The sequence below is a fragment of the Barbus barbus genome, assembly GCF_936440315.1.
Source record: "Barbus barbus genome assembly, chromosome: 11".
NCBI lineage: Eukaryota > Metazoa > Chordata > Actinopteri > Cypriniformes > Cyprinidae > Barbus > Barbus barbus.
In genome coordinates, this window is record NC_136739.1 from 12797540 (window position 1) to 12815736 (window position 18197).

At 37.5% G+C, this 18197-nt stretch overlaps 1 protein-coding gene across 3 annotated transcripts; it reads left to right on the forward strand.

Moving 5' to 3' along the window:
- The first annotated feature begins 6617 nt into the window (after window positions 1-6617).
- Window positions 6618-14551, forward strand: LOC306876629 (chromatin assembly factor 1 subunit B-like). Of its 3 annotated transcripts, none has more exons than XM_079427951.1 (14): window positions 6618-7098; window positions 7565-7698; window positions 7806-7938; window positions 8030-8150; window positions 8670-8773; window positions 8955-9051; window positions 9186-9270; window positions 9459-9552; window positions 9739-9808; window positions 10378-10469; window positions 10559-10718; window positions 11850-12395; window positions 13124-13203; window positions 13518-14551. In XM_079427951.1, exons 2-14 carry the CDS (start codon window positions 7573-7575, stop codon window positions 13655-13657), a joined length of 1848 nt encoding a protein of 615 aa, XP_079284077.1. In that variant the 5' UTR covers window positions 6618-7098; window positions 7565-7572; the 3' UTR covers window positions 13658-14551. The 3 variants fall into 3 exon arrangements, with proteins under 3 accessions (XP_079284077.1, XP_079284078.1, XP_079284079.1); XM_079427952.1 differs by having other exon boundaries at window positions 6648-7091; XM_079427953.1 differs by having other exon boundaries at window positions 6989-7098; window positions 7565-7692.
- The last annotated feature ends 3646 nt before the right edge of the window (window positions 14552-18197 follow it).

Below are 18197 nucleotides of genomic sequence, written 5' to 3' on the forward strand. Positions count from 1 at the left end.
AATATATGTATTGTGTGCTACAACTGTGAGACTCATTTGCCTTTTTATGAGGAGACTTGGCTTGATCTTCTCACATGCGCAGACAGATTTTCTCACAAATACAATTGAGCAACTTTCTTTTCCAAAAACAGCAGATGGCACTGTCGGTCAATTTACGCTAGTCTCCCGAGACCCGAAACACCTCTTTACCTTTTCAGACCAATATGAGTGAGTGGGGAACAGGTGAGTTTCTGTCTTACTATCTCTATAATTAACCATTTGAGGTTTTCAAAAAGCGACCCTACTACAGTGTCAGTGAAATTCACAACAAGTGCTGTAAAGTTGTTAACATGATTGATTAGTTTAAAAGATCAGAGGTGACATGGTTAAACATTTAATTAGGCAGGCTTTCCCTATAAAAACTGATCCATTCTCCGTACTTCCTATCCTCTGTTGGATCGCGGGATATAGAATATACATGTATATTGATACAATTGTTCAACATTCAAAACAATGCAGGGGTATAACAATATATCGCGTCACAATATATTGTAATACTAAAATGCAAATGTATTGTGGATAGCGACAATATTGTGTACCAAAAATTAAAGCATTTTGAATTTTATTTTTATGTTAGGTCAAGTAATATTTATTGTCATTCTGCTATATATGTTGAGACATAACCTACAGTGGAGAACAATGTTGTAGGCTACCTCTGCGGTAAAAGTATAAACAAGTATAAAACTACACATAGACAACCTACTGAAAGGAGAAGGCTAAACTAATTATACAAATAGGCTACTATAATCAAACTAGTTTAAGTGCTGGTGAGCTTTATTGTGATTCAGCTATATATGAACCAAAATATAATCTAAACATTAATATCCTATATGAAAATGAACCATGGCTTTACTAAATAAATACCATGGTATTTGTAGTAAAGCTGCCTATATAGAAAGGGTAACCTGCAAAAAAAAACGTCATGTCGGTGACCGACGAATTGGGATCTCGCTTAGAGAGACCAATCCACTTCGAATGTAACTAAACGAGCCAATGCACATTGGCATGCAATTATTGCATCCAGCTGTTGCTGATCACAGCGTGAGTATACGTAGGCAGCAGGTGCAGCGCATATTCAGGTTTTCGCTGAGGAGCCGAGCCGGTGACCCGGCCGCTCAGCGGTGGTACAGCAGCCGTGGCGACGGGACGGGATGTGATGTATGTGATGTGATGTGACGTTACATACATAACCGAGACGTTCTCTATCAGTCGGTCACTCTGAGTCACGTCGGTGACCGACGAATTGGGATCCCTATCAAAGGGCCACGGATACTGCCCCTTTCAGTGTCCTGTGGAAGCCTCCTGCGCCCCTATTTTTTGGCGCAGGTCAGGGTTTACCACAGAAGACCAGTTACTGTTGCTATGGCACTACCCACTCAGTTAGACTGGATAACACTGGGAAAACGTGCCCGTTCCACTTGGAACTGGACGCTGCGGAAGCCCACCCTTCCCGAAGGAGGTTCAGAAGCACTTACGCATATGAACAACCGTTTAGGTGCATATGGAAGATTAAAGGTGATTGTAGCCTCTTGGATAATGGCAGAATGTCTGCCTGGGAAACACGGGCTCTGAGGCTATACCGTGGGCTTTACACATATGGGATCCAATTAGGTCTCACATATGGAACCCAGCCCTCTACCGGTTCTCACGGATTCATCGAGTGAGGGCCTGGCGCAGGACGCCCCGCCACGTCTAGCTGCTGAGGGACGGAGGAGCTCGACAGGGTCTACAGTACGGACTCTCTGGAGCAGTTTTAGCAAGCCGACCCAAAACCGGGCCTCTCAGTGCTTCTAACCGTTTGAGGTGAGAACACAGGAGGAGTGGGTTCCACACAAAGACTATAGAATCTTGTGAACGTGTTAGGGGTCGCCCAGCCCGCAGCTCTACAAATATCTGCCAGCGAGGCGCCACGAGCCAACGCCTAGGAAGATGCAACACTTCTAGTAGAGTGGGCTCTCAACCTGAACGGGCAGGGCACACCCTGTGCCTGATAAGCCAGGGTGATGGCGTCCACTATCCAGTGGGCCATCCTCTTCTTGGAGACGGCATTCTCCTTCTGCCGGCCTCCATGACAGACAAAGAGCTGGTCTGAGGTCCTGAAGCTTTGCGTCCTGTCCACGTAGCATCTCAACGCTCGGACGGGACAAAGCAAAGCTAGGAATGGGTCTGCCTCCTCCGAGGGCAGCGCTTGCAGGTTCACCACCTGGTCCCTGAAGGGAGTAGTGAGAACCTTGGGCACATAGCCAGGCCGGGGCCTCAGGATTACCTGGGAGTCAGCCGGCCCAAACTCTAAGCACGAATCGTCGACCGACAATGCGTGCAGGTCCCCTACCCTCTTGATGGAGGTCAATGCCAGCAGGAGCAGAGTCTTCAATGAAAGAGACTCCAGCTCAACTGTCTGCAAAGGCTCGAAAGGGCCCTGTTGTAGTGCTCTGAGCACTAGAGACAGGTCCCAAGAGGGTATAGAGGGGGGCAGTGGAGGATTTAGCCTTCTCGCCCCCCTAAGGAACCCGATGACCAAGTCATGCCTCCCCACCTACTTCCTGTCCACGGGGTTGTGGTTGGCAGCAATTGAAATTAAAAAAATATATTTAGTCATTTAAAATAAAATATTTTTGTGTGAGAGATTAGTATTTTATTTTAACATAACTTTTTGTACTGAAACCAATATCTGGCGCTCTAAAAATGTCTCAATGCAGATTTTGGTGAGTTTAATAGGTACGTTTATGCTATGGATATTTTGTGTTTCTGATAAAGAAACAAAAGTTATTTATCTTAATTTAATGTTGTCTATTGAGCAGCGGAAGATGTAACCCACACGAGATACATACGTTACATGAAGAAAAAATGCATTGTTGGTCGGCGCCACCTTGCATGCAGGCGTGAATTGGCAGAAGGCGAGCAATCATTTTGCACTTGGTGTGAAAGCAACATTCGTGGGCGATTTGCGTCGTTTTTTCTTTGAATGTTTGACTGTTGGTTCCTTTAAATAACATCCTCTTACAAGGCTGCACATTTGACATTGAATCTGTCTATTACAGACAGTACATTGTTCTATTGCAGTGGTTCTCAACTGTGGTTAACTCAATTCATTGAGATTATCCATATTTTGATTTCACAATTCAGGAAAATGGCAACATCTCCACTAGTGCATGCAATAATGACAACTGAAGGTATAATGTCTGTGGCCAGATAATGGACATTCGGATTTCCCTTTAAAATATGGATACATAACTAAATTGGTTTCTAGCATCATGCCTTTAATATTATTAAAACATGCCGGTGCGTTGACTCAGCTGCATAGTCTGTCTGTTCAATTAATTGCATTCACTTGGTATCCAAGTTATTATTTAGGCCCTTAATAGAAGGCTAGAATATCTTCAATACTTGATCAACTGGACTTGATCACAGTTTAGAACCTTTTTTTTGTCATACCATCTCCCTCTTGCTCTCTCTGTCTCTCTCCCTTACTCAGTGTGGGAAGCTGCTGGACATGAAGTCCAGGCAGACGGCCCGTATGAAAGCATTCCGGACCAAAGCCAAGGAATGGGCACAAAATGTCAAAAGGTCCCACAATCAGGCAAAAATCTTTGACAACAGTGCCCTGCTGGTAATAAACATTTTGTCTTTCTCTTTTGGTCAGGCATTGCAGGTTCCTGTCAACATTACATAAATATAGAGTTTTATTTACATTACATTGTGCAGGGAAGCAACAACATGTAGTTATGTGTCATGATACCATCAACCCAACTGCATTTGCAATATTTCAAATAATAATGAGCTAGCCTATGTATAAATATCAAAACAATACACTGATTTTAGCCCGGCCTACAACTTGAATCCATTCAGGCCCATTATTGAAGGCAACTTCACACTAAGAGGTTTTTCTTTTGGTTCACTGGTCATGCAGTGGAGTAGGTGTAAATCACTGGCTGCTACTGATATAGGGGGCTGAACAGAATCTTTCAGAGAGAAAGTTTGATTTCTTATTTGCATATGCCTCAGTTACCCCAGAAAGGAAATTCCTGGAGTTGCTCTTGTGTACTGACCATTCTCTTTTTTTTAAAGACCGCTTGTATAATAATAATAATAATGCCTTTCTTGACTTTGTAACCTTGCCTTGGAAATCTCTGTTTGCTTATATGCTTTTCCATGTTAAGGTGGAGAAACTGAAGGCCCTTAGGTACTTTCCCCTCATGCTATGGGGAAAGTACAGACCGGAAAATAAAAAGTGGGTGGCCCAGTTCCAGTCCCCATTTGAGCTGTGCATGCGGTTCTGGAGAAGATAGTGTGGCTATTTGAAGGTTTGTTAGAAGGTAGGTCACATCACAACATCAGTTCATTCTTGACTCTCTAGTAAAGAGCATATTGCTGGTTAGAGACCCAGTGAGTCAATGTATAGAAAAATAATGTAGGATCTAGATTTTCTTTAAAATATACTCATAAACATGTTACTGAGGCTTCTAGAGTCGTTTTTTCTGAGACAATTTTACTTCTGCATCTGAAAGGGAAAGCGGTCAATTTAAACAATAGGAAAACAGTGGATCACAATGACAGTTCAGACACTGGGGAAAGTTTTAATTTTTATTCATACTCGTATGACAGACCACAGCCATACAATTATGAGCCTGCTATGTGGCCAAGAGAGCAAGGACACGCCAGGATTATTCTAATAATAATTAAAGTTTATCCGTGCCATTGATTCTGATGATCACAAACTCGACTACAAATTAACTTTGCTAAGAGTCCTTTGTATCTGCACAAAGAAATAAAATTGCTATTCATTCTTTTCACTTTAGAATAATAAAAAAAGAAAGAAAAACAGTGGCGTCATGCACCTGTCATTGTGATCCACACAGCTGTAGTTTTCCTATTGTTTAAATTGACCGCTCTCCCTCCCTTTATGTCACTTAAGGTTTGACTTTTTCAGATGCAGAAGTAAAATTTTCTCTCAAAAACAACTCCAGAAACCTCAGTAGCGTATTTATAAGTATATTTGAAAGAAAATGTAGTTCCTTCATTATTGTTTTTTATACATGGCCTCACTGGGTCTCTAACCTGCAATATGCGCTTCAAGATTGATCCTGTATTGTGTACTGATCCAGATGGATCAGATTTAAATGTCAGTACAGATCATTTTTCACACAATCTAGATTGCTGGTGGTGGGTAATTCTGTTCTACTTGTATCTTTTGTCTTAACTTTTTATATTTCTTTGTTTACTAACATTTTGAACCATATATTGCATCTTAAATGTCTTGTTTTGTTTTATTTTATTTCTTATCAAAGCATGTGATCGAAGATGAGGCAGAAAGAGAAATAGATGACGAAGACCAGAGAGGATGGGGGAGCAGCATGAAATAGGACCGACTGAGAGGAGGGACATGCAGGAAATGAAGCTCAGGAAGACAGAGGAGAGAGTGAGAGAGTGGAGAGAGGCGAGACGGAGGGACAGAAAGACTTAGAAGAGCTGGGACTGATGGACAAAGAAGAGATGGAGGCAGACAGGGAGAGAGAACAGATATGTGCTGTGGTCATATGAGTCCACATTTCCGATTGATTTTTTTTGGGGAAAAAATACATTATTTTTTCTGCACTAAAGACGTAAGGTACCATATAGACTTTTATCAGTGACAGGTCCAAAAGCCAACATCTGTATTGTGGTACATCAAGGTACATGCAAGCCCACAGCTGACTTGCATATGTGCGACAGTACAATTGACATGGAGGCATATATTGGGATTCCACAGAGATATGCAGCCATCAAAACGACCCAGGAAGTCCATGATTATTCGTGCAAGAATTTTTTATTTTTTTTCATATTTTTTCATATTTTTAACTTATTTTGCATGTGCAACAACAGCATGGCTTTGTAGACACAGAGTGGATGTGCATGACTGGCCTGCCTGCTGTTCAGATCTGTCTCCTATTGAAAACATAGTGCATCATGAAGAGGAGAGTAAGTCCATGATGATTGGTAATTGAAAACACTGGAAGACTTTTCTTTGAACTTTTATCAGTTAAATAATTGTTAAAAAGAATAACCAAAATTACAAATTCTAGTTCTTATTGCATATAACAAAATACCCCAACGTTTCTGGAAGTATAAAGTGTTCATATCAGAAGACAATCAAATCATCAAAGATTCAGTGGAGGGACAGAAATCTCTAAAAAAATATCTTCACTTTTGTTTTGAAGATGAACCAAAGTCTTAAGGGTTTGAAATTAAATGAGGATTAGTAAAAGACAGAATTAAAATATTTGAGTAAACTAACCTCTCAACTGGAAAAACTTGCCTGTGTCATTTCACTTTATAACACAACATTTTTTTATGGATTGTAATATTGAATATTTTTTTTCTATGTAGATTTCTTGAGTTAATACCACCATCTGGTCAAAATTTCATGTGAATTGCTGCACTGGAAATGTGTTTAATAAACATTTAGTTCAAGTGTTGAATACTTATTTTCCCCACTGTATGTAAAGTAATAGCTTATAATCGAATCATAGGCCATGCTTCTTACTCCGGTACAGTAGGTGGCGGTATGCGCCTAACAAGTTACATTTATGCATTTAGCAGACGCTTTTATACAAAGCGACTTACACTGCATTCAAGTTACAGTATTTACATTTCATCAGCTCTTGCTTTCCCTGGGAATCGAACCCATGACCTTGGCGTTGCTAGCGCCATGCTCTAATATTTGAGCTACAGGAAAGTTATAGATTTAATCCGCCATAAAACTAAAAGAAGAATGGGAAAAAGTCTCGTCCCAATGTGCATACTATCCATCTTAAATTATATGTTATATTAGTAATTTTAATATACTATAAACATGACTATTTAGGGCAGATAGGGTGGATAGTATGCACATTGGGACGCAGTGAGAGGCCAACGTCGGATTTTTGTTGTAGGATCTGGCAGCCCTCGAAACCGGAAGTGCTTATTCTCGGAAAGCTGCGCGGGAAAGGCGTCTGTTTGGGTGAAAGCGGGAGAGATACACAGAGAAACTGTGTTGAACAATTGTTACAACTTTTGCAAGTTTGCTTATCGAGGTAACTGGTAAGTTTTTAATTAAACGAATTGTGACTTCATCTGTTATTGATTAAGATTACATGCTGTTATATAAGTACTCGTGTGTTAGATGAGTAGGTCCGTATTACGCTGTAATATTCGTTTATAATCCAAGGTAATAGTTCTTTGTTCCACATTAATGTCATTGTTTACGAGAACGTTTATTACTACGTTAGTTTTGAATAGTTTGTTTTTATGTTCATGAATGATGTACTTTTAAGCCTATTATGTCTTCAGTGTTAGTGTTGTTTACTATAGAATCATAGCAATGCTTTCAGATCCACTGTTTCAGTAACGTGACAAAAGTGTTTTACTTTTGTGAAGATAAGTGTTTTTTTCTTCTTTTCTTTTGCCAGTGTCAGTTTTTTTTTCCCTCCTCATTTCCCTCATATTCCTGCCTTCATCTTAATGCATGATCACAATATCTGTATTTCTTTCTATCCTTGTCCATCAGGTGTCAGGATGAAGGTGGTAACCTGTGAGATTGCCTGGCATAATAAGGAGCCGGTGTACAGTCTAGATTTCCAGCAGAGCGGTGAGGGAAAGATACAGCGGCTCGCTACAGCTGGGGTGGACACCACAGTACGGGTAACGTTAAGAGATCCTCTGCCTTCACTTAATACATCATAGTTAGCTCTTTAAGTTAACACTTATGATATATTACAGATTATAAAATGAGAGCTGCTCTCTTTTAGATGTGGCGTGTGGATAAAGGGCCTGATGGGAAAGCGGTTGTTGAGTTTTTGTCTAACTTGGCACGACACACTAAAGCAGTGAACGTAGTGCGGTTCTCACCCACCGCTGAGGTCTTGGCTTCTGGAGGGGATGGTGAGTTTAAAGTCAGATCATTACCCGGGTAAGTTTGTTGAAATTGCTTATAGTGCTTTTAAACGATTTAATTAAATGTATTTTTCTCAAGATGCTGCGGTCTTGCTTTGGAAACTGAATGACAATAAGGAGCCTGAACAAACCCTGACCTTTCAAGAAGACGAAGATGATCAGCTCAATAAAGAGAGCTGGAGCGTCGTCAAAACGCTGAGGTCTTATTTATTTTTTATTTCTTAAAATATCCCCTTTCGCTGTCTTTTACATTAAAAATGGCATGAAATGAAAATTCACATGATCTGTTTTCTAAATGAGTGAAGTGACATACTGCCAAGTGATATTACCCATGACCCATGATATTAAATGAATGATATTAATGACTTTATTGTCTGTTTGTTATTTCAAGATTTGTAATTTTTAGTCAAAATGTCAAAGTCTTCTTGTGAAATGACAGACTTCTCTCTGTTAATGTATGCTAGACTTTTTCAATTATTTAGTCCGCTTAAATCTTGCCTTTTTCTGCAAGCTCACACTCGATCTGCCTCCATCCAATCAATAACCAATGCATAAACCAAGTCCCCGGCCTTTATTTTTTTTATTATTATTATTGTTTTATTTTTATGTATGTCAGAATATTAAAGAAAATATCTGCCACTAATTGCATTTCATTGCAACTTTAAGTCATTTACTTTTGTAGAATCTTAAATGCTCATGTTGTTGCCTTTGTTTGTTAGGGGACATATTGAGGATGTATATGATATCTCATGGACCAGCGATGGGAATTTCATGGTTTCGGGCTCTGTGGACAACACTGCCATCATGTGGGATGTCAACAAGGGTATGAAACCTCAAGCAGGACTAAGGAATTCCATACGTATTTTTGTTTTTATAGAAGTGATATGTGTCAGGATAAATTGACAGTGAATTGTTTTTTTTTTTTCAACATTCACTGTCATAACTGAGCAGAAACTTATTGGGTGTTTTGTGGTTATTGAATTCAGTGCCTGCTTTGTTTGCAGGTCAAAAGATGTGCATTTTTAATGATCATAAGAGTTATGTGCAAGGAGTAACATGGGACCCACTTGGACAGTACATCAGCACATTAAGCTGCGACAGGTTAGTGTGTGATTTTAATTGCTTAATTTCAAGCCGTTACAGATTATCATAGACGAGTTTTATAATGAGGATTTTAGAATAAAACTTTTACATGGTTTTGCATACTGATAGCATGTAAAATCTCTGTTTCTTAGGGTGATGCGTGTGTACAATGCTCACAACAGGAAAAAAGCTTACTGTGTGAGTAAGATGACTTCAGCCGCCGCTGCAGATGGAGAGGTGAGTGCCACTGTTATAATCAGCTGGTCTTTTTTTTATTTTTTTTATTTTTATAAAGCTGCTATTCATTAAGGGATTATCTACATCAATAACAGTGTGTTGTTGTTTTTACTTTTTTTTAGTAAGTAGATTCTAAGTTTTAATTATTTTTTTAATTGTTGTGGTATAAATTACTCTCCTTTGTGCAGGTGAAGAACTACAGAATGTTCCACGATGACAGCATGAGATCGTTCTTCAGACGTCTCACATTCACACCAGATGGGTCATTCCTCCTTGCACCAGGTACACATTTTTCTTCTTTTTTACATGTGTATACTGTGTATGCTTATGCAATTTATGTGAGAGTGGTTATTATAACAAACTTTTTAAGAACGTTATTCAACATTCACAGTGTGTTTTTTGGCCTGGTGTCCATTGACATGTACATTCCTTAATAAAGAATATTTTTATTTACCCCTTTTTTTTTAGCTGGGTGTGTCGAGGCTGGAGAGAATATTACAAACACAACATACGTATTCTCTAGAAAAAGCTTTAAGAGGTTTGTGTTTTATTTGATGACTTTTATTTCCCCCGAAAGCGTAATCTTTATACATGTGTATGTTAAGTTGTAAAGCTATGCATAATCGCATATACACTGCCAATCAAATGATTAATGCATGGGGTTCTTCAGCAAATATGCATTAAATTGATCAAAATGTACCACGGTTTCCACAATATATTAGTCCAGTAGACCAGTAGAATGATTTCTGAAGTGTCATGACACGCTGAAGACTGGAGTAATGGCTGCGGAAAATTCAGCATTGCTATCACAGGATTGAACTGAAATTGTAAATATCCAAATAGAAAATAGATATTTTAAATTGTAGTAATATCTCACAATATTACTATGCATTTTTACTGAAATAACTGCATTCTTGCTGAACATTACAAGATTGTTTCAAAAACATTTATAAAGTCTTACAGAACGGTGGTATAAATAAACCATACAATTTTGGGACTCCTGTATTTTTTGATAAATGGATCTAGTTTTCAACACTTGGCCCAACTGCCAACACAATCTAGATTTGTGTAACCATGCTTAGTGTTTGATATGTGTTTGTGTATCAGGCCCATTGCTCATCTGCCCTGTCCATCTAAAGCCACACTGGCTGTGCGCTGCAGCCCCGTGTACTATGAGCTGAGGACAAAAAGAGCTGAAGGTACACACAAATACCCTTCCCAAACTATTGTTCTACTTATGTCACATGCATGCATTGGAAAGACAGTACTGTTCTTTTATGTTCCACAGATGGTTCACTGAAGCCAGTGTCAAACACGTTTAATTTGCCATATCGGCTGGTCTTTGCGATTGCATCAGAAGACTCAATCTTCTTTTACGATACACAACAGACGCTGCCGTTTGGATACGTGTCCAACATCCACTATCACACGCTGAGTGATCTCAGCTGGTAGGTTTCACAGACTTGTTTTGTGTATTGTTTTTATGACTTAAGTTGTGGTTTGTTCTACATGGTGATAGGAGGAAGGTTCTTCTGTCCACAAAATGCGTCCGAATGTTGCATGCCTGAAATGACCAAGTGTATTTGGTAACATAAAAATGTGAAAATAAGCTGAGTCTTATTTATAAATAAGACTCAGTATTTGTTTATAAATCTGTCAATAATAAAATAATTTTATTAAATGTTATATATTTTTACATATTTAAATTTTATATTATTTTAAAATCTCATTTAGATTTTTTTAATGATGCACATTGGCCACAATTAATGGCACCATTTTATTCAATACTTTCTGCAACCTCCTTTTGATAAAATAACAACTCTGAGTCTTCTATAATGCCTGATGATTTTGGAGAACACCTGACAAGAGATCAGACACCCCTTCTTACAGAATCTCCAGATCCTTCAGTTTCCCAATTCCATGTTGTTACACTCTCCGCTTAGGTTTTCTTGTGGTTCATGTCAGGGGACTGAAATGGCCTCGGCAGAACCATAAAGGGGACCTTTTTTACGAAGTCTTGATTTGGTTTTTGGGGTGTACTAGAATTGGTTTTCATACTTGATTGTTGAAGTTGAACTGAATATGCTGGAATTTGTTTTTGGATGACAGAAGAGGATTTCTTTCTTGAAACTTGTGATATTGGTGCTGTTGAATTTTTTATTTAATTTTTTAGGCTTTGACCCCTGCCAGACTCTGCTGCATATCAGAACTATATTCTTTGGTTTTACTCATTTTGGTGGAATGATTAAGTGAATCCCCCTCACCCCATCTCGTTTTTTATGTGTTTTACTTAAATCATGGCCATTGTTTCTGCTTTTGGGAAATTCACAATAATTTCTATGTAGCCAATGCAACCAAACCCTGTCTTTTATCGTGAGTCACAAATGCATACAGAAGAGGGTAGCCTGAAACACTTGAGCCTGTTGAGATTAACTTTTATCTGTGATGAAATCCTTGGCAATTGACCAACCAGTCTTATTGTTCAGGTTATAGAAAATGCAGATATCAAGAGTCTAGAATAATTTTGGGAATAACAATTATTGACTAACACATTTGCTGTTATGAACATTGTTCTACAGGTCTTGTGATGGCTCTGTCTTGGCTGTCTCATCCACTGATGGCTACTGTTCCTTCGTGTCATTTGAGGAAGGTGAGCTGGGCACTCCACTGAAGGAGCGACCTCCACTGGAGATGGTGACCCCATCCTCTGCTAATGAGAAGAAAGGCAAGAGACCCTCAGCCAATGGCAGGACTGCTTCCCCGGTCCCTCGTCAAGCCAACACAGCTGCACAGGAAAAGGAGAAAGAGGGATCTGCTGGCCCTGCGTCCTCCAAGACCCCCAGCGTATCTGTTCCAGAAGAGAAACGCACACCTCAAGCACTGCAAACTAAACCTCAGCCCAGAAGGATCACACTCAATACCCTGGAGGGCTGGGGCAAACCCAGCACCCCCAAATCACCAGCAACTGCCCCCAAATCACCTGCAACTGCCCCCAACACACCCAAATCTGCTCCCTCCACCCCTGGATCCAGCAGAGGACCCCTGACACCTCTTACAGCCCCCAGCACTCCTCTTGGACCCCTCAATTCCAAAAATACCTCAACTCCAAAAGGACCAACTCCTAGGTTTGGCGACACCTCTGTAGTATGATCTGATGTTACATGTTTTTTTTTTTTTTTTAACCAAATGCTAATACTAATTTTGGGTCAGTACATTTTTTTTTTTTTTTTTTTTTTTTGTTTAAACAAATGAATATTTCTGTTCAGTAAGGACGCATGTTTCAAAAGATTTTATTATATTATATTTTTTTGAATTTTCTGTTCAAAGAATCCTGAAACAATATACCACAGTTTCCACAAAAATATTAAGCAGTAAAACTGTTTACCTTTGATAAGACTAAATGTTTCTTCAACACCAAATCTTCATATCTGAATGATTTCTGAAGAATCATGTGACACTGAAGACTGGAATAACGTCTGCTGAAAAGTCAGCTCTGATACCACAGGAATAAATTACATTTTCAAATACATTAAAACAGAAAAGGCTAGTTTTAAATTTTAATAATATTTCACAATATTACTGTTTACTGCATTTTTTTTAAATGAACAAATGCAGCCTTGGTGAGCATTAAAAAAAAAAAAAAAACTTTTTCAGACAAACTTTTGAACAGTAGTGTTTGTGACAACAAAATTGTCAGTAATTATGCAACTTTAATAGAGTTTCTTGGTTTGACTGTAATGGCACCCCATACATGTATCCCTGAATTTATGTAGATTTAGTGTTACAGCTTAATCCATGATCTGAGCAGTAAAAAAAATGTGCACTACAGATCAAATATGTCCTTTTCTTTCAGACGAATTTCACTGACTCCAATTGTATCCAAATCCTCCATTCTTTTTGTCACCCCATCTTCCACTGAGAAAGCCAAGCACGGTTAGTAGACCCATTTGTTTCTTTCTTTTAGGTTTTGCTTTGTATGTAAAGATATTTAAAAAAAAAAAAAAAAAATTTAAGTATTTGCTTAAATATGCATATACAATTTTTTTTTTTATATAAAAATTCCATTTTAGAAGAGCATTAGTTTTTCCGTCTCATTTTGAGTTGCCTCGAGGACCTTATTTAATCTTATTTGCGCATATTTTGCTATCATTACTTGGGATAATTTTTGTGTAAGAAGCATGTGAATTATATGTTTGTATATTTGTGCACGTTGTCTATAAATATTTATAAATATTTGTTTATTATAGAGAGACCATCTCCTCCCAGTGACCCAGTGTGCAAACCTCCTGAATCCAAGAGGTCCAAGACTGGTGTTCCCAATGGTTCTGCCCAGAGCAGTGAGCACAAAGTGGACACAAAACCCAGCGTCAACCCCCAGGAGCCATAAACACTGACTGTGGTTCTTTGTCCCTCTTTATTAGCACTCACATCCTCAGAGATAAAGTACACTCATAAACCAGTACCTTAAACACCTGATCCCATGGACATATGGAGTTATGAACTTGCAGGTTATGTTTCAAAAACTCATCTTCGCTTTCATTTTCAGTGTTTGTCTGTTTTCTGTTTGAAGAGGGAAAAAAATACATGTAATTATTCTCCAGAACAACCTACCCCCTCATGACACAAATTCCTTTTTTATCTTATAGACAGAAATGTTTTACTTTAGTACCATCTGTTTGAATTTTCCTTAAGAATGGGGAGGTTTTTGAAGTAAAAATGTATGTAATGGATGGTTTTGTAAAGATTTGCTTGAACATTTTGTGATTCTAAAAAAAAAAAAAAAAAAAAGTGTTAAATCATGACTTGCCTGGATTGGATGGTTTTTGCTGTATTCAGACTGATTGAAACTGAGTTTTATAGCATATCATGATTGGAAAAAATTCCATAAAAATATTGTAGGATGTTATGTTATACAAATTACTTTTTATTGTCCTTAACAGATTTTGATTTTGTACTACACAAGCTTGTTAACGGAACTTATCCTGTATTATTGATTTATTAAACTCATATTATTTAAGTTTCAAACAAGTTAAATGGAACAGATCATTTTCTTAAACATAACTGCAAAAGGAGCTTTAAGGAAAAATGCAGTAACTTGTTTTACACTTAATTTTTGTATTTCCCTGTTCAGAACCCACTTCAGTATTCTGTGTAACATTATTTGTTCCTAAATGCATTTAAACCATTTTTTACAAATGTTGAATTAAGATTTTTCCCCAAGTTGCCATTTATTTATTTTTTTAAATGGGATGGGGGTATATTAAAATATATTACAAATAGCAGTCGGTATCTTCTGTAGCCACCAGCTGTTTTAAATACTACAGCGCATCTCATCCTCATGGACTGCACCAGATTTCCATCTAGGCAATTGCAGTTTCTCGAACATGGGGGGACACATGGTTTGTCACAGCAAGGAAGATCAGCTGTCGTAGGCATCTTACGTTACAGACATCTGTAATGTGCTGTTGCTAGTTAATGACAATCTACAAAGATGTGAGTTATATTGTTTGATTTTCCCAGTGATTTAGAGTATGAGATTGATCAGTGTTGTGACAACCAGAAGGATTTGAAAACAGTTTGAGTTTAAAATATTTTGAACTATTGTTATTTACACTCAAAGAGAGACATCAAGAACCAGCATATGAATCTCAGCAATGAGGACAAAACTCACCCTTTTATGAATTTTGCTGCTGAATTGTCCACTTATTTTCTTGAATTCTTACTATGCTTTTATTTTTGTTTTTGTGTTGAGTTTAAGTAGTGTTCTGTGATGTTTAGAGTTGATGTTTATTTATTTTGTGGATAGTCACCATTGTTGTGATTCATATGCTGATTCTTGATGTATATTTCTAAATTACAACAAAGTTTGTTTGTTTTTTTAATATGTGATGTCATTCATAACTGACTGGTTGTTCTTTTGCTCTCGTAACAACATCCAGTAAGAAAAGAGACACCGGATAAAATCAGTGAATCAGGAGCAAGAGGATGATTGTACTTATCAATCTATAAACAACAATACTAGATTTTTTGCTATAACAAACATGTTTCAAAAACACATTGTTACAGTAGCCAAAGAAAAGTTAATGTTAAAAAGTCAAGGTTCAAGAGCCCAACTAAAGTAAACACTTATCGCCATCATGGTAGTGAAAAAAAAAAATCTAAACCTCTGTAACTCTCAATAAGATCTTCTGTAGACATCTGACAGAAACAAAGTCAGTCTGGTAATAAGTGCAGCTGGTGATGCTGTTTTAGGAGTTGTTTAATCAGATTTTGAGAGATTTAATGACTTTTATTTCATTTGATTTCATCTAAAGCTATGGCTGAAGTCAGTTGCAGTTCTTGTGTTTCTCTTTCATTCAGTGATTCTGCTTGTTAACAGCAGGTGTTCATCACTAATGCACAATCATCAATTAATCACAGAATTATCTTATTAACTTCAGCACTGATTCAGTGTTACTCTGTACTGTGGACACATTATAAGTGTTCATTTAAAACAGGATTTTGTTGTGGGGTTTAAAGGGTTAAAGATGTAAGATGAAGAAAAACCAGCATGAAGTGTAATTTAACAGTAATAAACAGAAAAACAGTAACATGCTGGCAACCAGATCTGCCAGATTACAGTTAATTCAAGGAAAAAATAGCAATATACTGTAAAACATAAGTCAGATTTAACAAATGTTAATTTCAAGTTAATTTCACCAAAATATTAGTGAATGTTTATAGAAAAAAAAGTTATGCAAAGTCATGTACTGATAAGGAGACTAAATATTTATTAATGTGTATTAATCTGTTTTTGTACAAGAGAGATCTGTTAGTTTAATGTAGTTTTATTGGGTCACCATTGTGCTGGAGAGTAGAGCCCGTGCTTCAGTCAATGATGAGCCACAAACACTGATGTTCTGCTGCTCTATTTAAAGACAGTAATTGTGGAGTTGCTGCTACAATGACAGTCTCTTTACTAAGTATTTTACTATATAAATATGTGCTGTTGCTAGTTAATGACAATCTACAAAGATGTGAGTAAAAGCCATGTTTTGGTTGCTTTGTTATTACACTTTAATATTTGCGGTTTTATATTAAAAAACATTTCTTCTTAATGGACTCAAATGAAATAAGTTCACTGTACTAACACCATATAAACACTAGCTTTTTTAAAACTTGAATGGTTTAAAGCAATTGGTTTGAAATGAAATGAGTTACCACATGGTATAATACCGGTAACATACTGTAAAAATGAAGAGCTGTAAATTAACGGTACAGTGCTGGCAACCACAGCTGCCAGTAGATTACTGTTATTTTACAGTGGATTTTTTTTTTACAGTGATGATGTCTAGGTAGTGTAGACTAACCGTGCACTCTTATTAAACCTTGACAGAACTAGATGAGCAACCAAATCTATCATGGAAGGTCCACAACAGTATGTGGAAACTTCATGCATGGCAGAGCCAATAACAAACTGAGCCGTGTCATGTGGTTGGTTGAGTCATCCTATCATTATCAACAAATGGAGGAGTATACATGTAACATAACCATGTCAAAGCACATTAGCAGGCTGGTATGTTCTTCCAGTGGCAGATATATGTGGCACTTTCATGGCGCCTTGCATTGTGGATCTGGTAGAGCAATATTTTATTGTTTCCCTTTATGTTCCCAATGATTAGAAGAAGGATAATAAATGAGTTTGACAACCCGAAGCTGATGATGTTTCAGTATATAACAACAATGTTCAAATGACAGGCTGTTCTGTAATGAGACAGCGTGACTTCATGAAAGCTATTGTTGTTTAGATATTACTCTTCTTTACCAGTAATCCTGCACTGATTCTTGACAGTCGATTACCATTACATTGCATAAGATGCCGGTTCCTTCTCTTTCAATATCTCCAAGTACTGTTTCGTTATTTGTGAGGGTTGCTATTGAAGACATAATAGAATGTCATCTTATGTTTGTTTTTAAGATATTTCACCACAGTATATATTTTCTTGTTCTTTGTTTGCTACTCTACATAGAAGAAACCAAAAACAAATTACCACAGTTTGCACTTCACTAAACAACACCATTTCCCAAAAATGTAATATACACTTGCCAATATTTAAGGGAAATAGGAAGTTTCAGCGCATCATGCAGGGAAATTAGTTGAATAATGCTATAGAGTCTTGAGTAAGGGAATGATCAATGACTGCATTGACATGCCTCATTGGACAGTTATGTTGAATCATGTAAAAAGTAATATGGGCCTGTTTCTTTGCATACCAGTGTCAATTACATATATGCAGCACTAAAGATGTCATTAAAATAACTGGTGTAACATCAGACAAACACAGGCAAAAATACTATAATTAAGTCAAGTGTGCTGTTTCCCATGTCCAATTCAATAATATAAATATGACATTGTTTAAAGTGAAAATTACAGTTGCATTCATACAATAAAACAATATTTGTTTCCTCTAAAATAATTCCTAATTGTGTTGTTTTTATAATACTTTAATAATAAAAGGTACACAGTTCAGCACTGCGTTGAAAATATACGTTTATTTGAGTATTTTCCTCTTTATTCATTTAGTGAAATATACAAAAATGAGAACAGATTTTAGCAACCATGCATACATTGCACAATGCATTAATAAATAATAACCTTAACTGGGACAAAATCTATAGACACATTAATCGTGCAGACAAACACGAGAATGTGTATCTTCATATGAGGGGCTCAAATTAAAACGAGTCGAAGCAAAACAATATTTTCGCACTGTTGTCCTTTTTCATGTTGATAAACTTGACACTAAGTAAGGTAACGCTGACGTCAACAACCTATCTTCATGTAGGGAAAACAGCCCGCTGAGTGACAGCTTCAAGGGCCAATGGCGTTGTCTGCAGTCGCTGTTCTTTAAAGATCCAACCAATTGGCATCGAGGAAGGGAGGGGGT